Here is a 22,809-nt window from a genome sequence, read left to right as displayed (position 1 = left end):
CAGTTTCCTCTTCCTTATTTTGCCTGTTTCTGTACAAGGCCATAATGATATGTATACAGTTGCCCCAAATCACTGATGTCTCAAATTGTGTTCTTATAAACCAACATTAATGTATTTTTCTTTTTAATCAATAGTGTTTACTTAACAGAAGTACTCTTAAAATTGCACAAAGAGTTACAAAGTTACAGTATGAGAAAGTGTGGCTATGGTCAGTATTGGTTAGATGCTAGACCCCTCTTGCTCTAATCAGAAGATGGAGCCCTGTGAAGAGCAGGATGGTAGGTAGGACACTTCTCAAACCTTGCCCACCTGGAGCTGCTCCCTTTAGCCACAAGCCACCTCTTCTTCTCTCAAGCCCTTATTGTGAGCATTTGAAGATTGTGGCCTTAAGTGAGAATTTGTATATTCAGATGTTAAGGTGGTAGAATGAAGTCACTGGGACGTTGCATTCCAGGGGGTTTTTTGTTCTGTTTTTTAATAATTGTCTCTTGTAGAAGAAGGAACTTTTTCTTCCTATTGTCCACAGGAACAAGGTCACTGTGTGTGGTAGGGCAGCCAGGCCGCAGGAGCTGGAGATCCCTGTCCTTCCCAGCAAAGCTATCCTGGGGAAATGACTGTTAAACTCTGGAAATTAGATGCTTGATTAATAAGCACTATTTGGTTAGAAACTATACAGATCAACCACCCACCCAGTTTAATATCTTGCAAGGGGATTCTAATAGCAACCGCTCTCGAGTACCCTTCCGGAAACGCTTCTTGTAGACTATGGACAATTTAGAGTATGCCTAGAGGAGAGTGTCCTAAATGGAGAGGGATTTAGAAACAATGTCATAGGAGGAACAGTGGAAGAAAGTAGACGATAAATACCTATTGAATATTATTTTTGGATTTGTATTCCAAAAACATGGTGAAGGGTTCTTTTTGGCTGCTTTTGGAGTATAGTTATATTAAAATATTCAGTATGCTTTGCAAACTACATACCTTTAGCCTCATGTTCTTCTCCCCAAAGACACACCTCAGGCAAAAATCACTGGTCTAACGATCAGCAAATATCTGAAGGGCTGTGGTCACACGCGGTCCCAAAAGAGGAGGCAGACTTGTTCTCTGAGGCTCTGGAAGGCAGAACAAGGACCCTGCATGTAACAACAGGGAGAAGAGTTGGATGTTTCTCCTTATAACTATGATTGTCCCAGAAATGAGACGGGCTGCCTGTGAATTAAAATCATGCGTGGGTTTTCTCAGAATTGCTTGAGCGGCAGCAAGTCGGCTTCTTTTCAGCTACCTTTAGGCAATTTTGTTTTTAATGAAAGAACTCTTTCCAATAAAGTTGTGCGCAGACCTAATTGCAAACTGGTTGCTCTGGTTTATTCGGGTTGGATGGAGTCTCCAAGCCCTGCTACCCCAGGGCTTGCTTGAGAATGGAGCTCTGCAGTTGATGCCTGCAGGTTTAGATGACTTTTCAGGGCCCTTAGAACTCCAAAAGTCTATAATTCTAGGAGATTGATCATAAGAACTCAGGTTGTTGTTCAACCCAGTTTAGAGCTCCTTTCCTAGAAATTGCTTTCTACAGTTACTTGTTCCTTCATTCTAGTTACTTAAGATGGCCCAAGGCCAGAGACCAGGAACTGAACATTATGAAGAAATTGGAGACTATGATTACAACAACCCTAACGACACGTCCAACTTTTGCCCTGGATTACAGGTAAAGAGAAGAGCTCTGTCCTCTCTTCTGAGCAGAAGAGCCTTTCTTGTTTCCCATCTCCCTCTTTCCTATATGGCAGAAGGCTGTAGGAAATTCTAAATCAGGTGGGGGGGTTTGTGGCTGCCTGCCCTGCCCCAGGCATCAGGGAATGGAGTAAAGCTGGGGAAACAGCCAAAACCTTGGCCTGCTCTGCCTCAAGCCCTGTATGTGGAAGGTGAATGGTCATACTCCAATAAACCGGTCAGAGTCTTTAGCCTGTGCAAAGCACTTATCTTGGCTATTTGGGGATTTCAAAGAGCACATAGACATGTGAAGATGGTGTGGTCTGACAGGCAAAAAGTTTATGGGGTAGATTCAGGAGACCAGGCCTGCAGCACTAATTTTAGTTTACATTGTGAATTTATACAAGCCACTTCCATCTTTAGATCTAGGTTTAGACTAAATAATCTTAGTATTTCTTTTCTGAGTCTACTAATGAGATAGCAAATGTAAATAACGAGAAGGGGGGAAATATTAGGCCTCATCTGTGTCCCTGTGGGGAGGGACAAGACCTGCAGAATAGTTTGTTCACCTTATCATCCATGTGGAGGAGAATTGGATTGTTAGATTTTAGTGAAAATCCAGACCTCTTGATGAATGCTTCTCAAACTTTCCAGGTACATAAGCATCACCCTAAAAAAGAATCACTGCTGAAAACCAAGTCCTGGGCTCCAGCCCAAAGATCTGATCCATTCCTGCTGGGCTTAGGCCAAGAATGGATTTTTCACGGGTCTCAGGCAGGAATCCTGCTGCCAGCAGGAGACCCCTGGCAACTCTTATGCTCACATTGAGTGAGGGATGTGGGTCAGATCTCCAGTGTTTCTAGAATGCTTTCTATAAAATGAAATCGTAAGTTGGCTAGAAGCCAAAAGGGAACTGGCAGTTGTGATTATTGAAGACTTTTTACCTTGCTCTGGGGGTCTTAGTTAACAGATCCCTTCCTAGGAGGGTTTGTGCATAAAAGGAACATAAGTAGAGGCACCCAGAAGTCCATCCTCGGCTTAACTCACACAGTGAGCTCCCACGTGCCATGTCTTGATGTGTAAATACAGTGTTTCTCAAGGATACTTCTAAGCCTCTCAGACAGCGTTTGCCAACTTGAAGAACTGTTTCCTTGCCCAGGCTGCTGACAGTGATTATGAAGAGTCAGATGACTTATTTGTGGGACCTGTTGGGACCTTTGACCTTACATCTTGCCATCCACCTAAAACAACCCAAGAGAATGATGATGTGCCTGAAGTCCAAGGATTGGACATCACCACTTATGGGGAGTCGAATCTGGTAGCTGAACCTCAGAAGGTAGAGATGAAAGCCAAGAATTTTGTTACGTTGTTTGCTTGAGATCTACTTAATTTGCCTCCTACATGAGAGTCATATTGGTCTGGGCTTGATTTTCTTTCCCCCCTCGATTTTAAGTTATTGCTCTTCAAGTAGCTGACTCTTAAGTAGGGCTGTGCTGCGAATGAGCTGATGCTAATTAAGTTTGTGTGAAAATAGCCATCTCTCCAGAGATTGTGATAAACCATATAACTAGGGGCAAATCAGTTTCTATGCTGATTGGGTGAGGCTAGCTATTTGTCTTTGGAAAATCTTGGCCAGATTCAATTTGTATTAAATTATCATGCATGTAGCATCTATACATATATGCATGTAGCATACCAGGTGACAGGCCTGGTGATTTCATATATATTTGACTGACTTTTGTCTTTTACACTGGAATTTCAGGTTTGTCTTAATATAGATTATACTTGATCAACAAGAAATTAGAATGAAGTAAGGGACTGTGTTTTGGTATATCCAAAAGAAGTTCTTAACTCCTTGGATTGAACTAAACTAGATTCTTTACCTGAACCCCAGACTTTTGATTTTACAGTGAGTTGATGATAAATGTTTTTTTTAATTTTACTTAGTTTTACTTCATTACATATATGTTGCAGGTAAATAAAATTGAAATTCATTATGCCAAGACTGCCAAAAGGATGGACATGAAGAAGTTGAAGCAAAGCATGTGGAGTTTGCTGACAGAGTTCTCCAAGCATGCAGACGCGAAGGTAACATGTTCTGCTTACTCTCTAGGTGCCCAGCGTGTGGGAAGGGAGTGGCTCATGGTTAAGGCTCTAAGATCAAAGGCACGAATGGAGAAAGCAGTCACTCAGAACTACAAGGAAGACTTCATACCTCTGAAAGAGAAATGAACTGAGTATATGAACATGCAAGTCACACAGAAGGTGATACAGGCAGTAAACTAGTGCACCGGATATTATTCAGCCTTGTTGGTAATCAGGAAAATACAGATGAAAACATTTTAGGGTCTTTTAAAATAGCTCTTTAGCAGTTAAGCAATTTTTTCAGTACAGAGTTCAGGACAAGTGATCTAAGTAGAAAAATAGTAAAAAAAAAAAAAAAACAACCAAAAAACAATTTTGTCAAATTGTCTCTTTCTCCTTCAGAACAAGGTGAGAACTTGACTCTTTCCAACTAAATGGAACCCTCAGTTAACCAGAATCCTTCTGTTCTCTTATCCCTTCTCCTACTGGCCAAGAAGTGAAAATCATGATTTGATTGAGGCTCTTGAGTTGTATCGTCCTAGATATCAGCTAAAGCTTCAGTCATATGCCTGAGGTTTTATCAGCTAAAAGTGAATAGGATGCAAATTTAAGGGAAATGTGCTTTTTCAGAAAAGTAGGAAAGGGGTGGGGTGCCTGGGTGACTCAGTCAGTTAAGCTTTCAGATCAGGTCATGATCTCACGGCTTGTGAGTTCGAGCCCTGCATCATGCTCTGTGATGACAGCTCGAAGCCTGGAGCCTGCTTTGGATTCTGTGTCTCCCTCTCTTTCTGCCCCTCTCCTGCGTGCACGTGCTCTTTCTCTCTCTCTCAAAAATTAAAACACTTTTTAAAATTAAAAAAAAGAAAGGGATTCTACTCAAACTTTGAGTTTATTTAATTTTAAAGATTTATTTTATTTTTAGAGAGTATGTGACCAGGGAGGGGCCCAAATTGAGTTGGATGCTCAACTGAGCCACCCAGGCACCCCAAACTGAATTTAACCAACTTCTAATGCCCTCTCCTCCAGGGATTATGGTTAATTAAGGATTTTTAAAGATCTTTTATCGTGAAAATATTCAAACATATTAGTAGAGAATAGTATAGTGAATACCTACTTCTATAACTATCACTATTTTATGTAGACCGTCACCCATCCTGCCCTGCCTCCGCATCCCACCCACCACGTACACATTCTGAATTATTTTAGCGCAGATACCGGACATGATATCCTTTGATAACTGCTTGCCTGATGGATTATGGATTCTGTGCTGTCCTTGGTTGTGTAGGCCAGTCGAAGCTATAAATGATCATGGCTTTTGTCATTTTGTATTTTTCATCTTCAGAGAAAACTAGAAGCCTTTTTGCAGTTTTTCCTTTCCTGGGATTATACTGGCATTGACATCGATATTTACCATAGCTTGGTAGTCAGTGTCCTGGTGCAGGGCCAAGGCCTGCAGTCCCCTTATGGGTCCCTTTTCTTCAAGATGTAACTTAGAAAATGTTGTGGTTTCATTCAGATGTAGACTTTTGGAGATACAACCTTTGGGTTTATGTTGCTTTCTCAAAAGTGAACTGGCCCTACATGTCTGAATTGTCAATATCCTTCTTCTGGTAGACAGACCACAGTGAAACTGGAAAAGAAGGGGGCATGGTAAAGATGGCTGATGAGAAGATGCTTAGCGGGCTCACGAAGGACCTGCAGAAGAGGTACATGCCAGTGAGTGCAGGGGGCTGATGGACCCTCTGCACACCATCTGCTGTTTTAATACTTGCAGCGGTTTTTCTATTTCTTCTTTGCATTGTTAAATGAGTTAATATAGACTAACTTTTAAAAAGGCATTAAAAAAAAGGCATTTTTCTGCACCAGTGGCTGGAATGGAACAAGTGATATTTTATTTCCAAATAATAAAACTGGAAAAACCTGCTTATAAAATGCATCTGAAATATTTCTTTGTTTCTCATTAGTTTGTTCACTGGACATGTGTATTCAGACTTGATGAAAGAGCCTTTGTTCCTAGAACTGCAGTGATCTAGCTAAATACTTGCCTCTTTGTTTTATAGTTTGCCTCCCCTCATGGCTCAGAACCTCTCTATACCTCTGGCCTTTGCCTGTCTCCTCCATTTAGCCAATGAAAAGGTAGGTAAATGTGGTAAGCATGGGAATGTTCTGTATTCATGGCAACCTTTTTGGGCTTTTATTAGATCTTTCGCAGGCAACCTCATAAGACATCTTAAGTACGGTGACTTAGGCAGTACTTTCAACCCAAAGCATCAACCATACACTTAGAAGTGACATAGAAAAAGGCCACTCGGTATGATTAGCAATGAAAATAATGAGGAGGACCCAAATGGGAAAATTTTTAGGTGCTGAATTGTGACCTGTCAGTTCCCAACTTTAAAACATGAAGTGCTTTTATATTATTGGGTGTCAGAGGCTTTAAAGGCCAAATCCTGCCAGTGCCAAAGTCAAGACACATGGAGATGTGGTGGAGGACAGAGGGCCAGGCGAGGATTAAAGGAAAATAGATGCAGGAAGAGGACAGTGAGACACGGAGGCCATGACCAGCAAAGCTGAACTACCAACCGTGCCGGACTCCCCGGTGTGCCACGCCAGCCAGCAGAGCTGAGCAGCTTTGGCAGTTACCAGAAGCGCAGGCAGGGACCATCTTCTCCAGAGTGTGGTCGCAGCTTCCCAGGACGCAGCCCAGTGAGGCAGCCAGCAACCAGCCCCAATAAGTGGCACTGCGTGAGGCTTTATACGCTTTTGTGTCCTCAGGCAGCTGGTCCCTCACGTAGACTTTGGCTCTTGAAGTAGCACATCACTAGGGCTGGGGGTGCACCACAACTGGAGATTCTAACCTCCTCCAAGGCAGGAACCCTGTCCCAGAGCTGAGAGGTGGCTCTTAAGAGTGTGGCACTTGTCTGAACACTCAAGTGTGGTTTGAGAGGGTTGATAAGACTGCACTGGAATGCTAGCAAAAATGGGGTGCTGTAGAAGCACCCAGAATTTCCTGTGTGCCAGTGCCTGACCTCTGGCCTTAGAATTAAAATGACGCAGTGATGATCGGCTCTTTCCCAGCTCTGGGTTTGCTGGGACTGACTGCTGGGCACAAAGGAGAGAGGTTCTCTTGTAGGATGACCTGTGTAGCATAGCCGTCAGCTTATCCATGCAGACCCACCACTGGGGGAGTCAGGGACCACTATTTCTCTTCTGGAACTCATGACCTCACTGAAGAAGAAAGTGTCCATTTGGCAGAAGCTAGTTTTGATTCTGGGCGGGGAAGAGATGCAGAAGAGCCAGTGAGCCAGGACGAGTGCTGCATGTATCCAGCTATGGTGCTGACTGCTGGGCCCGGGCATTCACAGCTGAGGCATGAAAAGAGCAACCCCGCTTAGCTTCTGACAGGAAGAGCTTATCCGTCAGAGCCACCGAGGTTGATCGTTGACACAGGAACACTGAACTCACATGGCTGCTGGATGGAAGGCAGTAAGCAGCAGTGGCTGGCTGGAGAGGTCATGTGCCTGTTCGGAAGTCGTGAGGGCAAGGCTCGGGGGCAGACGGCCCCATCCATGGTTGTGGGAGATGCTAGTGAGAATGTCGCCATGGGATGTTTTTACACATCCTAAGTTATCCTATGTCAGAAACAAACGACGTGAGGAAAGAATAAATAGGAGGGAAAAAAACAAATAAAAAGATATATTATTATCATCCTGACAAGAAATCCACAGATGGCTCTGAGGAGGATTTCCCATCTGAGGAGGAGGGTACACCAGCCATCCGTCTGTCTGACATTCAGAAGTGTGACTGTGAAGCTGCTCCAGAGGAGGCCTGGAACCTCACACCCTCTTTACGGACGTAGGTGCTGGTGAACTCTCCCACTGGGTGTGTTCTCCTAGCCCACCCAGGCTCCTCAGCACAGGGTGCCTCCAGAGCTCAGAAACCCTTCTCTTGAGTCCAAATTAAGAATGTTACTGATCGCACTCAATCGCACCAATCAGAATCCGCGCTGCCCTGGGCTGTGTGTCTCTGCAGAAGCCTGCCTCTCCCCTGTGAGAGAGTGGCTTCATGGTACACACGTGGCTCCCGAATGGACTGGGGCTGAGGAAATCCTGCTACAAAGCGTCAGTGATCTTGTGGCCTCACTGAGGGTCACAGGGCTCTGGCTCCGGCACTGCTTCCCCAAACAGCAGGGCCAGGATTGTTTGGCTGTGATGGAGTGTGGCCCTCTGGGCCCCGCATTTGAAGGATGGAGAGATCGCACCAGACTGGAAACCGTTGGACTGACCACTGAGGGAGGCCTCTGTTGGGGCTTGGCTTTGGGCTGTGAGATTTGACTGTAATATTGACCCTGCCAGTTACCATGATAATCTGCAGGGATCTGTGGTAACTTCAGAGCTAAGAAGCACCAAGAGAAACTGCACAACACTTAATACTGGAACATGACTCTCTGGTGGCCTTCTTTGTCCCAGTCTTTCACTCCCATCTGGACTCTTCATCAGCCATTCTGGTCATGAGCTCCCCTGAGAAGTGCAGTGTGACGGGGCTTGGGATGCAGTGATGGACACTGGGTCCTCTGCCTCCATTGCCCTGAGTGTCAATACGGTGTGACTGATTAGCCAAACCTAAAGCACTTCTGGAACCTGAGCCGCAGAAGCCACACTTCAGGGGGGTGGGATTTCAGCTTTCCCTTTAGCAGTACAGGAAGGTGCACTAGAAAGGGTGGTGTGGTTGCCGAGTGCCAGCACGTCACGCCTGCCTCCAGGGCCACGTGAAGGGAGGTATGCTTGTGGTGAGCTTAGGCAAGAGAGGCTTCTGGCAATTGTTTGGTCCTGAGGGGAACAAGTGCCTGGGATTGGTGGGGGATTTGTGGGGTGGGGAAAGAGCTGAGAGGCAGGAAAAGGCCTGAGCAGATGGAGCGAGGGGGCTGTCATGGTCATTGCCAGGGATGAGGTTATGGGACAGAGAGGGGGAGGGCCTAGGGAAGGCCACGCGTGGACAGAGTTACAGGCATGTGTTAGTGTCTCCTGGTGGCTTCCCCATCCACTTTTAGTTCCTTCCAAAGCAAGTAGCTTAGCTCTTGGGCCCTTTATAGAGAGGTTCTTGCAGGAACCAGCACCAGGAATTCTTGCTTTTTGCCTTTTCCCCCCTGTAGTTGGCAAGGATTTGCAATTAGCTTTATTATGCAAATGATATTTGCTATAACATAATTTTCTTATAATCATGGGACAAAGCTCATTCTTTGTAGTCACCACCCTGTTACTTTGATTAGAATCTGTTCATATGTTTGATCTTCCTTCAGAATCTAAAGCTGGAAGGAACCGAGGACCTCTCCGACATTCTTGTGAGGCAAGGAGATTGAGTTTGCCCAAGAAAAGCTGGCAGAAGGGGGCTCATTGCTTCTTCGGTGACTAGGACGTCCCCACCCTGGGTGTCGCAAGTGTGGTAGGCCTGTGGCAAGGCTGTAGCCCACTACCAAAATGCCAAGTTTTTTATCTGTTGCTCTTCACTTCTTTCCCTCGCAGTCTGGAAACCAGAACCCTGAAGCTCTTTGACTAAAGTTTTCTGCCTTGTGGTGACTACCTAGCAGGGAGGAGATGGTGAGGGTACTGTTCTTGATTATGAAAACCTATATCCATACTTTGTATCCATGTCTCGTTTTGCCTCCTAAATTGACCTTTGTTTTTTCCCCACATTTTTGTAGAAAATTATTTCCCAGGAGGCACTGGTTGTCTTTAAATAGCTGTCTAAGCCATGTACATAAGATACATTGTATGTCTACTTACAAATGTATATATATATATTATGAATGCTTAAAATAAAATCATTTTGAATAATATGCTTGACAAAATATTCGAGTGTGTTCTACATAAGTTCCAGAGCTGGTCGTTTCCCTTAAGGGGGGTGCGGTCCTGTTAGCTAGACAAGGTGTCCATGTGTCAGTAAAGGCAGGAAACACTTAAGGGCTGAGAAGATTTGTCTTGTAGCAGAGGAGAGGAGAGGGGAAACCACTGGCTGGAGGTTCAGATTTCCAGATCTGAAATCTGGAATTTCCATTGAGCCCATGAATTCTGCTGGAGGTGATGGTAGTAAAAATTGCTAACCTTTGTTAAGTGGCTAACTTCTGTGGATTACTTCACTCAGCCTTCTTAACATTTCTGTGGGGAATATACTTTTATCACTCCCATTTAACAGAGGAGAAATGGGTACTTGAAAGTAAAGGAACCTGCCTAAGGGCAGACAGCTGTCAGAGTCTGATCTTGAACTAATGTCCTGCTAGAGCCTTTGCTCTATTTATTTGTTTGTTTTTATACTTATTTTTGAGAGACAGAGTGAGACAGCATGAGCAGGGGAGGGCCAGAAAGAGAAGGAGAATCTGAAGCAGGCTCCAGGCTCTGAGCAAGCATTCAGCACAGAGCCCGACATGGGGCTCGAACCCACGAACCAACCTGAGCCGAATTCGGACACTTAACCAACTAAGCCACCCAGGCGCCCCTAGAGCCTTTGTTCTTAGCCACTGGCACTATATGCTGCTCAGATCACAGGCTCTGCCTGTAGACGTTGATCCAAGTAATTCTCTCCTTGGCAGGTCCTCCATCTCTCCCAGAGCACCCTGTCACCACTCATTGGGGAAATAGAGAGCTTGGATGTTAGATGAGAAGCAGTGAAGTATATAATTGGCATGGGCTCTTGATAATACAGAACTTACTTCTAAGCCAAAAAACACAAACACACACCCCAGAATGTGCTTCCCAAATTGTGTCCAAAATGTTACCTGCTCTGCCACATTGAAAGAGTAGACTTGTGAACATACTTTAGAGGAAAAGGCAGAGGTGCTGAGGGAGGATCCCTGGCCTGCTGGGGCTGAAGCCCCCCACACCTTTCCCCTGCCAGGTGAGTGCTGCCTGTCCTGCTCTGCTCTTACTCCCAGGCGTGCAACCTGCCGAGTCCGCACACACTCCTCCTGGTCCTGTTTCCCAGGGGTGATTCTGTTCAGTAAAAGAGGGAAGAGCCTGTGTTTGCTCATCTGCACATCAGGTGTACTAGATGCACTGCTCATATCGGACTAGGGAAGCAAAGTGCTCCACTGGGCTCTGTAGGCATCCGGCTGCCTCGGAATCTTCCAATAATCCTGAGTTCATCACATTTTGTTCTTTCTGATAAAAATGATTTATGAAATGGGGCACCTGAGTGGTTTAGTCGGCTAAGCGTCTGACTTCAGCTCAGGTCATGATCTTGCAGTTCGTGGGTTCGAGCCCCATCTCAGGCTCTGTTCTGGCAGCTCAGAGCCTGAAGCCTGCTTCGGATTCTGTATCTCCCTCTATCCCTGCCCTTTCCTCACTATACTGTTTGTTTCTCTTTCAAAAAAAAATTATGAAATTATGAAAGAAAAGGTGATTTCATTTGCATACCTTTGTAAGATTTCCATATGAGCAAACTCTCAAATCAGAAAGAAGAAAAAGAAAATGTCAGGTTAAATGGGACAGTATTGCATTTGTGTCTCTGTCATAGGCCACGTAGTACCTCTCTCAGTGGGCTGATATCTCAACACTGTTCATTCTGGATTTAGTTAAGTGTCTGTTCTTGCTTATGATGTCCTCACTCCATCTCTGCATGATTGAATTCAGACTACAAGGAGAAGGAGCCGAAGTGGGTGGTGGTGGGTGGTGGTCGCCATTTCCAGTGAAGATACACTTCCTTTGTCCTTTGCGAATGGATGGCTGGAAACTTTCTTTCTGGAGCTCTGCTAAACAAGTTTTTTTTTCCTTCCCCAGGAAGGAAATAGAACAGTTTCCCAAATTTCCCTGCTTGTCGGGAGGCTCTGGGAGCAAGGTGTTCCAGATCTGAGTCCGAGCTCAGAGTACTTTTTCGTAGCAGAAATCTTTTCCCTAACATTAGAGATTGTTTTTCCTGGGTAACGGTGAGTGAATTCATTTACAACTGGGTTTTCCAAAGTGAGATCTGGTCACAGTTCTTTAGGAATTAAAAATCCTGGAGAACCAGAGAAGGAGGCGGCCATTCCCTGGAAGGAAACGCTAAGGCATCAGAGTGCCCTCCCTCTTCCTGCCAAAGGCACTATCAGAACACAAAAACAACGGAGGAGGGTGGACACCTGAAGGCAGGAGCAAATGCTGCCAGTGTGGAAAAGAGAGCTTCACCGGTGGTGTCCTTGGCAAAAATACGCGAGAACTACTACTTCGCCACAAAGGAAGCCCCGTTGGGAAACCGTCTCCCATTCTTACAGATGAATAGGGACACTGAATCCAGGATATTGTCTTAAGAGTGTCCCTCTGGATCTCAGTCACCTCCTGCAAAATAAATTTCCTGTAAGATAAAGATGGGAGTTGTAAGAGAGTCTAGTCAGGAGACAGAAACCTAGAAGTGAATAAAGAACTTACTATAAAGAACTGTTTAATAGGTATATAGGGTATCTAAAGTAGCAACTGCTGGAAGCAACCAGCAGTCCCAGGGCTGGGAAAACAAAAGGAACACAGGAGAACATCAAAGAGATTCCAAAGAGGGCTTGGCAGAGTAGAAACTGCCTCCCCCCAGGAAGGGTGCTGCCCAGCTGACAATGCTATCTAAGGAGGAACACGGTGAAGCTTGTGCTGGGTGCTGGAAGATTGTCGGTGGGCTGCCCACTATGTGAGGAAGCCCCACTGGGTGGACTGGCAAGCGGACAAGAAGGAGCGAGTCCTTTTTTCTCCAGCCTTGCGGTCTCCTTGACATAAGCTGGCTGGGTGCGGCTGGCAAAGCTGAAATGGGGCTTACAGAGTGGCACAGAATAGAGGGTGGGTTTGGAGTTGAGGAATTGATGAGGGAGCATGGGCCAGGCTGAGGGCAAAATACAGGCTAACGGCACCCCCGTCACAGGTGGACTGTGTGTGATATTCCTTGGACACTCCTGGCTACCCAAGAACAAAGGAAAGGGGTTTAAGCACTTGCCATGGTGATGTGGGAAACTAAGACAAAGAAAAATTAAGTTCCCTTACTGCCTATAGCCCATTGACAAGTCCTTGAGACCAGCTGAGTGACCTCCTTAGAGAAGCTCAGCTCCCTTGATGATGACATTTTGCTGGGGGCAAAAGAGAACTTTGACTTAACATTATCCCAACCTCAAGGATCCTGTAAGTCTAGTTCCTTTATTTCAATTGCCCCAAGATATATGTTGGCAATCATACTCCAAGCTTATGGCTTCCTGATATATATCCGAAGGGTCTCATGACTGAGGTTTTACTAAAAGGTAATAAATGGCATTTCCCTAGCAACAGCTAGCACCTCAAGGTCCTGGAAATCTTGCTTCCAAAATACCTGAGAGACTTACTCTATTCCTGACCCCCTCCCAAACTGAGGGCATATGAGTACCAGTCCTGTCCCTGTGCTTTAATAAAATCACCTTTTTGCACCAAAAACATCTTTGAGAATTCTTTCTTGGCTGTCGCTCCGGACCACTCTACCATCATCCCGAAACTTCATCAGGATGATTACCTCAGAGCTGGCACAGGGTGTGTCTCATCTCTAAGGATTCTAAAATCCTTCCTTAATGCTTCTGTTTGAAATAGGCTTTATTTATATTTGTTCACCTATTTTGGTGAGATACCAGTATATGTTCAACTGACTCTGAAGGTGAAGCCCAGGCAGGCCTTGAGGACGAGATGGCAGCCCTCTGCCTTTGAAGAGTTGAGACCTGCCACAGGTGTTCCAGGCAGACCAGGGGAGCAGAGGTGTGGGGTGAGGGGTGTACAGCATGGCAGATGCTATCAAGACTGAAGGATAAAACAGAAGCAATCTCCCCAAAGTGGAGTCAATGCCAATGGCTAGAAAAGAATAGAGAGAAATTATGAGGGTTGCCAAGTGCCGGAGTCCAGCTCCAGCATGTCCAGGGCTCCCTGAAGGATAGACAGTGTTGGCGAAAGGGAGAAGGATGAGAGAGCCATGAGTTTCTTTCTGATCACCAGGCAGGCATCTCTGCACTGACCTGAGAGTCAGCTTTATTTATATGGTAAAAAAATGTATGGGGTCAGCACAGAAGTGGCACTTGCCTTAGACAATGATTTCTGATGACACATATCTTTGGCATGTAAAAATTTCCCAGAACATAGATTGGTAGAAGACTCATGCATGATATTTATCAATAGTGATTGATGTAGGTGACTTAGATGCTTATCATATGGGGAAGGAAGGCATCCTCAGGATTTAAATACAAGACAATGTTTTTAGCATAGCAAAGGCAAAAGTTAGTTATTTGTGAGCAGGGGTCAATATCCTGTTTTCCTGAGGGGAAGTAAAACAGGTTTCTCAGGAAATGTAATATTTGTTCCCATAATCACAAAAGAAGAAATTCCTATAATAAGTTCCTTCACAAGGTGCAATCAGCATATTTTAGAATAAGGGGACAAGCCACTCCTGATACCAATCAGCAAGGGGCCTTGGAGGGGGTTTTCAGTGCTCAAAAAAAATTGAGTGGGGGTGGATATTGGTCACCATTTGACCATGGGAGGCCTTGCAAAACCCGTCTTAACCTCACAAGGAGTATTCTCAACTTAGTGAGTTCAGAAATGGCTCCCAACAGCCAAGTAAGTCCTGCATGACAATTAAGGAACCCAGAAAAAAAACAGAAAATGGAATGGAGGAAATCTTGCTGAAGAATTAATTATACCCATACCTTGTGGCTGAAGGACATGGGTTTTCAGATTGAGACTTATTGTCTAACACATGGATGACAATAAACCCACACCAAGACACCTTGTCATAAAGTTTCAGAACACTCAGGACAGAGGGTTCTACCAGCCTCTGGAGAGAAATAGGTCACATACACAAGGGCAGGAAGAAGGGTGTCAGACTTCTCAGAGCAACACTAGAAGCAAGAAGATAAAAAAGCAATGCCTTCAAAATTCTGCAGGAAAATGGTTTCCAAACCTAGAATTTTATACTTGGCTAAATAAACTGCCAAACAACTGTGAGAGTAGAATAAAGACAGAGTTTTGGGCTGTGCGATGTTTAAAAGACAACAAAACAGCCCTCACAAGTACGTACCCCTTTCCAAGAAGCGGTACTGGTCCCTACCAAGCCCCTGCTCGATGCCCAGATGCCCTGAACCCTGTGCTTCCAGGCCTCCTTTGTGGCCTTGCCCACTCACTGCCTGGAGTAGCCTCACAGATGCTCAGGGGAGCTGAGGCCAGCCTCTGATGCAGACATTCTGCTTTGTCTGCCTCCATCTATTGGGACCCTATTGCCCTTTCTTTGCACAGTGGGGTATTGTGCTTGCTACTCAGTTTCTTAAAACTGAGCAATATGTTGATTAGAGATCCTACAGAAGTAGTAAGACTATGAAGAAAAGCAAGAGAATGGCTAACTATGAAAGTCAGGTAAGTGGTTACCTCTGGTGGGGACAGAGGGAGAGGAGCAAGTGGAGAGAAGCCCCGAGTGGCTTCTGAGGTACTAGTGGGATGGGCACACTGGTGAATGCTTTCTTTTCCAATTTCCTCGGCATATTGATCCCTGGCAGGAATTAGCATTCCAAGACTTTTTCACTCAGCCTGCCCTCAGCTGCTGGTGTCTGTCCCTGAGAAGGGCTTGCCCTTGGCGATCCTCCTTCCACTGGGCCCCGTCACAAGGGCATGGCAGGTACTGTGCCCGTGCTGGAGGCCACAGTGCCTCAGGAAAATATGGGGCTTGGGATTTGGATTTCGCCCCAACCAGCTGTCTGGGGCTTGGAGAGATTAATGGGCACAGACTTAGAGCTGCCAAAATGAAAGGCAATCAGGGCCCAGAGAGGAAGATGGGTAGGAGTGCAGTAAGATGAAGGGTAGGTATGATTTCTCTCTTTATTCCTCTCATTCATTTTTTCATTCATTCATTTTTAAGTTTATTTAAGTATCCTCTACACCCAGTATGGGGCTTGGATTTACAACCCTGAGATCAATAGCTGCATGCTCTTCTGACTGAGCCAGCCAGGCGTCCCTGTTCTTTCTTTTATTTCTTTTCTTTTTTCTTTCTTTCTTTCTTTCTTTTTTTTTTTTTTTTTTTTTTTTGAGAAACAGAGAGACAGCGCGAGCAGGGGAGGGTCAGAGAGAGAAGGAGATACAGAATCAGAAGCAGGCTCCAGGCTCCGAGCTAGCTATCAGCACAGAGCCCAACGTGGGACTCGAACCCACAATTGTGAGATCATGACCTGAGCCTCAACCCACAATTGTGAGATCATGACCTGAGCCAAAGCTGGATGCCCAACCGACTGAGCCACCCAGGCGCCCCTATTTCTTTTCTTTTTCAATTTTCAATTTTTATTTGTATTTTGAGAGAGAGAGAGAGAGAGGGAGAGAGAGAGAGAGAGAGAGAGAGAGAGAGAGAGAGAGAGAGAGTGTGAGCAGGGGAGGGGCAGAGAGAGAGAGGGAGACACAGAATCAGAAGACAGGCTCCAGGCTCTGAGCTAGCTGTCAGCACAGAGCCTGACGCGGGGCTCGAACCCATGAACCTTGAGATCATGCCTGAGCCGAAGTTGGACACTCAATCAACTGAGCCACCCAGGCATCCCTGTTCTTTCTTTTAAAAGAAAGCTCTACTCTGCAATGGAAGTTGGAGGGAACAGATTGGTAGGGAAGGAAAAGCCTGACAGAGGAACTGCCCAGTACAAGTAGGAGGTTCCACTTGTTACGAGAGTCTGTCCTCCATCTGTGGCAGAAGCCAGTCCTCAAAACTGCAAGCCACGAAGCTGCCTTGTTAGGAATGGATCCATCACAGAACTGGTATGAGCCACACTTTGACCTATGATGACTGCCTTTATAACGAGGCTACATTTATATATAGTTAGGACATTATTTCATTTCTAAACAAGCAACCTGCACATCAAATAAATGAGTTCTCAGGAAGCCCTGCAAATAAGTCACTTGGTGAGGTCACATACTTGGCGCAACAGTGTGCCCTCCTCCACACAACATTCTGGCACAGCCACACAGCCTACAGCCATGTTACTGGGTGCACCTAGTCCTGGCAAACTGTTACCTTCTATGTGGGGGCTAGAGTCTAGACAAGAGCCAGCAGTCATTCAGAACCAAGTTTGCTGGGTGACAGGTAAGACCATTTATAATAAGCAAGGAAATGACAAAGAATGAGATGGTTTGCCTGTGTTCAAGTCACAAACTGCTTCCAAACACAGAGTAGTTCATAAATGCTTTTGAAAAATGCAGTTATGTTGGACAACACGTGACCCTTTCTATTTCCTGGTGTAGTTCTAGGTGCCCAGTAAGCCTACAAAGTAGCTAAAACAATCTCCGTTCCACAGGTGATGCCTAAGATTGTATAGCCAGTAAGGGGTGATGCTGGGATTTGAACCCCAGCAGTCTGACACAAAGAGTCCATGTGTTTAATCACTACATCAAACTGCCTCTTTGTTGTTTAAAAAAATTTTTTTTTACATTTATTTATTTTTGAGAGACAGTGAGACAGAGCACAAGCAGAGGAGGGGTAGAGCAAGAAGGAGACAGAATCTAAAGCAGGCTCCAGGCTCTGAGCATAGAGCTTGAGGCGGGGCTGGAACCCATGAACTCTGAGATCATGACCTGAGCTGAAGTAGGATGCTCAACCCACTGAGCCACTCAGGCTCCCCAAACTGACTCTTTACTAATACAAGGGCATTACTGGGGTGCCTGGGTGGCTCAGTTGATTAGGCCTCCGACTTTGGCTCAGGTCAGATCTCACGTTTGTGGGTTCGAGCCCCGTGTCAGGCTCTGTGCTGACAGCTAGCTCAGAGCCTGGAGCCTGCTTCCAGTTCTGTGTCTCCTTTTCTCTCTGCCCCTCCCCCTCTCATGCTCTGTCTCTCTCAGTATCAAAAATAAATAAAAAAACATAAAATAAAATAAAATAAAATCTTTAAAAAAAAACAACAAGGGCGTTGCTTCTTAGGGTGAAGACCTGGAAAGGCAGTAAATCCTGTTTAGAAACATACAGCAGATAAATTAGAAAATAAATTTTGTTACTACATGGTTAAATCTTACGTTCATCTGCATGTAATATCTGTCTTGTTGCTGTAACAGCCCTGGAACCTGGTGTGGTGACTGGCACATAGGACATAATAAAATTTTGCTAGATGAAGAAGTGAATGAATGGAATAGTTCCAAAATGTGCATTACTGGGTGAACTGATGTTCTAGGCACATCGAATTTACTGAATCCCTTTTCCATGTAGGACACTGTGTTTACTGGAGTTAATTTAGCCTCACGCAAACCCTATAATGTGAATGTTCAATCCTGGGTCGGGAGGCATTTCAGTACCTAATGCACACGTTACCAGGAGCTTTGGGCAACCCAGCACTCCTCTTACCCCAAGAGTTCAGGCAACCTAACAGCTTCCTGGATACACCAAAGACCATCACCAGGTGTCTTTGAATTTCACTCGTATTTCTAACTAACATTCCATTACCCCTGCCGAAGCCCCTGTGCAGAGGGTCTAGAATGAGGCAGCCTGGCTTTAAGGCAGGTGAGGCCAGGCAAGTCAGTTATCTTCCCTGGCCTTCGATTTCTTCATTGGTAAAATGGGGAAAATAAGTATATCTAATAGGGCTTTATGGGAATTAAATGAGATCATGTATGCTAAAGGGGTACTTTACAAACACTTGCCACATGATGAATGGTAGGTTTTTTTTTTTTTTGCTTAATCTAAATGTTAGTCCCTCTAATCAAACACCTGCTATAAAGCTGCAAAAAAAACTAACTCCCAAAACAGAAATCTGTATGGCTTCCTATTGTCTCCTAGAATAAGGTAAAAACTCTTTACAATGGCATCATTTTTTTCAAGAGATTCTGAATTATATCTATCCAAATTATTACATTGCTCCATTCCTTACATTTGCCCTTCATTCATCTGAATTGTTCTTAACAGTTTCTAGAACATGTCTGTCTCTGTCTTCCCATCTTCATACTTGTGCTGCTTCTGTATTCCTTGATATCTCTCTCACTCCCTGCCTCTACTGAAATCTTAGCCATCCTTTACAGCTGCAAACTCTTGCTCATTCTCCCCAATCAGCAGGGACTTCTCGGATCTCCCACAGCGCCCCCTTGTGACACTGATTGCACTTGGCTTTATCTATCTATCTATCTATCTATCTATCTATCTATCTATCAATCATCTATCTATCTTTTAAGGAGATTGAAGTTTATTGAATACACTGCAAGGGAAGGGAGGAGTGGGCAGGAGAGCAAAGGAGAGACTGTCTGCCAGGAGGCATTGGTGGGGACTTTTGTTAAGGGGGAAAGGTGAGGAGCTATGGGAGCATACAGAATTTTCCTTTTTTTGGTAACTTACCTAGGTTTTTAAATTGCAGTTACTGGTACATTTCATTTCTGATGCAAGACTATATAACTTTTCAATGGTTCTAACTGCTTTTCTCTGAGTCCCTAAAAGTGCTCACAAAGTTTAATGCACATGTAATATTTGAGAGATAACAAAATGAAATGACAGGTCTTAAGGTACAGAAATGCAGGGCCCAGGAGCCTGGGTAACTCTGTGTCCAGGCCTGGCTTAATACCCATCTTCCCTTTCATTCCTCTTTCAAAAGTAAACAGAGCTGTTCCTTCAATTATTAGTTGCCATACCACATTCCTTAAGATGAAAGAGCACCACGTAACTGCGTGGTGAGAACTGGATCATTGGGGGTGGGAAGGCAGGGGTGCCTCCTGGCTCTAGGGCTTTGCCCTTGAAGAAAATTAAGTCACTGCCTACAAGGAGCTGGTCCTGCCAAGAGGGCAGCTGCCTTCGCCAATGTTCCTTGGGCTCTGCAAAGGAACGAGACCAGCATTTAGGAGCAAATAGCAGGCCCCATCCGACTCAGAAGGAAGGTCTTGTAGGCACGCATGGGTTTTAGGTGGGATGGTTTGGGGACAATTCTTCCTAATTGTTAAACACATAATTGAAACCCAAAGTAAGATACCAGTAATTCACAAGCACACTTAAAAATTTTTTGTTTTTAAATGGTTATTCATTTTTGAGAGAGAAAGCGTCAGCAGGGGAGAGGCAGACAGAATCTGAAGCAAGCTCCAGGTTCTGAACTGTCAGCATGGAGCCCGAGTGGGGCTCGAACCCACAAACTGTGAGATCATGACCCGAGCTGAAGTCGGATGCTTAACGGACTGAGCCACCCAGGGATCCTCTTCCCACCGCACCCCCCCCCCCAACCCTTAAGCCGCTGGCTGGGTGCTTCAGTTTCCTCAACCGGAAAAGCAGCTAATTAGCCCCGTCTTGCCAGTACAAACAGTGGCCAGAGTCAGGAAGAAGTGGGTAGAAAAGCTCTAGGGTTTGGATAGGGAGCTAGGCAGGCATACGTTTCGCTCTGATGTGAGTAAACCGAAGGCTGGAGCCTGAGGCGGGAAACCTATGACGGAGGCGGAGGGGTTGGGGAAGGTCTTAAGTCCCGAGGGGTTGCGTCGGTCCCACCCAGAAGGCCGCGGATGTGCGCGTTCTATCGCCGGAGACACGCCCCACGCATACTTCCGGCGCGCGACCCGGAAGCGGAAATGAGCCGGTCTCTGTGCCTGTCCTGTGCGTCAGTCCTGCGTCGTTGGGGCAGGGCGGGAGAGCAGAGCGGAGTTTCATAACGTGTGGTGAGGGGAGCCGAGCTCTGAGACCCCCTCGGCAGCCGCGGCCATGGCGGATGTGACCGCCCGTAGCCTGCAGTACGAGTACAAGGCGGTGCGTGGGGGCTCGGGGGAGGGCCCGGGCTAGCGAGCCCAGCGCGGGGCGGGAGGCCGGTCAGAAGGCCTGCAGGTGAACCGCGATAGCGGGGAGGAACTCAGACCCGGGCTGAGGTACAGGACGACACGAATAGCCCCACTAGGGTTCAGGGCGGGTGTGATGGGCTAAGAATTCTGCTAGGAGTGTTTGTTCCCTGTTCCCTCAGCGCTGTACCCGCCGCCTTCTCTACCCCCACCCAGCAAACCCAACACTTTTCCCAGGGGTGGATTCCTATGGACGCTCTTTCCTCACACGCAGTTACGTGGTGCTCTTTCATCTTAAGGAAAACCACTTATTCCGACCGTGCGTTTCGGCACTCAGTTGCTTCAGTTCTTACTAATTTTGATACCAAAGTTGTATTCCCGTGGTACAAGAAGTGGCCCTCCAGGTGTCAGAGCTTCGGTAATACTGTGATCTTTTCAGAACTCGAATCTTGTCCTCCAAGCTGACCGCTCTCTCATTGACCGGACCCGCCGGGATGAACCCACAGGGGAGGTGCTGTCCCTGGTTGGGAAGCTGGAGGGCACCCGGATGGGCGATAAGGCTCAGCGGACCAAACCACAGATGCAGGAGGAAAGAAGAGCCAAGTGAGTACCAAGGAGAAAATGACTTCTCTTCAGATGCAAAGTCCATCTTTGCTTGAGCATTTGACCGACTTTTTTGCTGAAATGTTTGGTGCGAGATGAGAATTGGGCATTAAAACAGCTTAGGGAAGGTTAAAAACAGAACATGAGCGTTAAAAGGGTCTTTGGCCTCAATGGGTGTACTTGAAGTGAGACAACTTTTAGATCTTTTTCTAACTTATATGTTTCTGGTCCACAGATCTTAATTTTCTCCACGGTATTTTCAGGACCCTTGCTCTTCTCTGTCTCAGTAACTCTTTTTCCTCTGTTCCGAACTCCCCACCCTTCTTTATTTTGCTGTTGCCCACATCCTACTTTTGTTGTTATAGACTAACGTTCAAGCATTCATTGTATGAAAGACAGGTTTTTTGTTTTGTTTTGGGTTTTATGTGTGTTTTTGTTTTTTTAACTTTTGGGGGAATATATATATATATATATATATATATATATATACACACACACACACACACACACATATATTTTTTAATTTTATAAATATATATCTTTTCATTTTTGAGAGACAAAGTGAGAGTGTGTGTTTGCAAGCAGAAGAAGAGCAGAGAGAAAGGGAGGCAGGATCTGAACTGGGCTGTACACTGATAGCAGAGAGCCCATTGTAGGGTTCAAACTCACAAACTGTGAGTTCATGGCCTGAGCTGAAGTTGGACGCTTAACCCACTGAGCCACCTAGGTGCCCTGGGGATATAGTTCAAAACTTAAAAAATAATTGAACTTTTCCTCATCTTTATGTTTTTTTTTTTAATTAAAAAAATTTGTTTTTGAGAGAGCCAGATTGTGAGCAGGGGAGGGGCGGAGAGAGAGGGAGACCCAGGATCTGAAGCAGGCTTCAGGCTCTGCACTGTCAGCTTGGAGCCTGATGCAGGGCTCAAACTCATGAACCACGAGATCATGACCTGAGCCGAAGCCAGACGCCCAACCTGCTGAGCCACCCAGGTGCTCGTCATGTTTATGTGTTCAAATCCCTGATCGTCTCTGTCTATTCCTCTTCAGTGATGAAATCTTAATAATTCAGAGGTCCAGTTTTGATTAGTTATATTTGTTTTTTAAGATTTTATTTTTGGGGTGCCTGGGTGGCTCAGTTTGTTAAGACTTTTTTTTTTAACCTTTTTAAAAATTTTGTTTATTTTTGAGATAGATCGAGAGAGAGTGTGAGCAGGGGAAGGATGGAGAGAGAGGGAGACCCAGAATTCGAAGTAGGCTCCCGGCTCTGAGCCCGATGTGGGGCTCAAACTCACAAACCAGGAGATCATGACCTGAGCCGAAGTCAGATGCTCAATGGACTGAGCCACCCAGGCTCAGACTCCTGATACCAGCTCAGGTCATGATCTCAAGGTTTCGTGAGTTGGAGCCGTACATTTGGCATTTGGTTCTATGCTGACAGCATGGAGTCTGCTTGGGATTCTCTCTCTCTGTCCCTCCCCTGCTCTGCTCTGCTCTGCTCTGCTCTTCTCTTCTCTTCTCTTCTCTTCCTCTCTCTCTCTCAAAATAAGTAAACTCTTAAAAAAAAGGGAGATTTTATTTTTAAGTAATCTGTTATACTCAATATGGGGCTCGAACCCACAACCCCTAGATCATGAGTTGCATGCTCTACCAACTGATCCAGCCAGGATCGGTTTAGTTTAGTTATATTTGTTTAGTTATATTTGAAAGGAGT

The 22,809-nt window shown here is 45.5% G+C and overlaps 2 protein-coding genes across 3 annotated transcripts in view; both read left to right on the top strand.

The window, feature by feature from the left end:
* Window positions 1-9,626, top strand: part of NCAPH (non-SMC condensin I complex subunit H) — a 40,153-nt gene extending 30,527 nt beyond the window's left edge. For both annotated transcript variants that reach the window (XM_029937868.1, XM_029937867.1), the window contains exons 13-18: window positions 1,592-1,702; window positions 2,864-3,040; window positions 3,679-3,792; window positions 5,404-5,495; window positions 5,850-5,925; window positions 9,089-9,626. In XM_029937868.1, the coding sequence (XP_029793728.1) occupies window positions 1,592-1,702; window positions 2,864-3,040; window positions 3,679-3,792; window positions 5,404-5,495; window positions 5,850-5,925; window positions 9,089-9,148 (630 nt within the window). In that variant the 3' untranslated portion in view covers window positions 9,149-9,626. The remainder of the gene's footprint in view (window positions 1-1,591; window positions 1,703-2,863; window positions 3,041-3,678; window positions 3,793-5,403; window positions 5,496-5,849; window positions 5,926-9,088) is intronic.
* Window positions 9,627-20,308: 10,682 nt separating this feature from the next.
* SNRNP200 (small nuclear ribonucleoprotein U5 subunit 200) overlaps window positions 20,309-22,809 on the top strand; it is a 28,093-nt gene continuing 25,592 nt past the window's right edge. Inside the window, exons 1-2 of the mRNA XM_029937866.1 lie at window positions 20,309-20,469; window positions 20,935-21,098. Coding sequence (XP_029793726.1) covers window positions 20,425-20,469; window positions 20,935-21,098 — 209 coding nt within the window. The 5' untranslated portion in view covers window positions 20,309-20,424. The remainder of the gene's footprint in view (window positions 20,470-20,934; window positions 21,099-22,809) is intronic.

Source organism: Suricata suricatta, chromosome 4, assembly GCF_006229205.1.
Source record: "Suricata suricatta isolate VVHF042 chromosome 4, meerkat_22Aug2017_6uvM2_HiC, whole genome shotgun sequence".
Taxonomy (NCBI): Eukaryota; Metazoa; Chordata; class Mammalia; order Carnivora; family Herpestidae; genus Suricata; species Suricata suricatta.
Note: the sequence above shows the minus strand (reverse complement) of the source record. Positions and strands in the feature narration are given on the sequence as shown.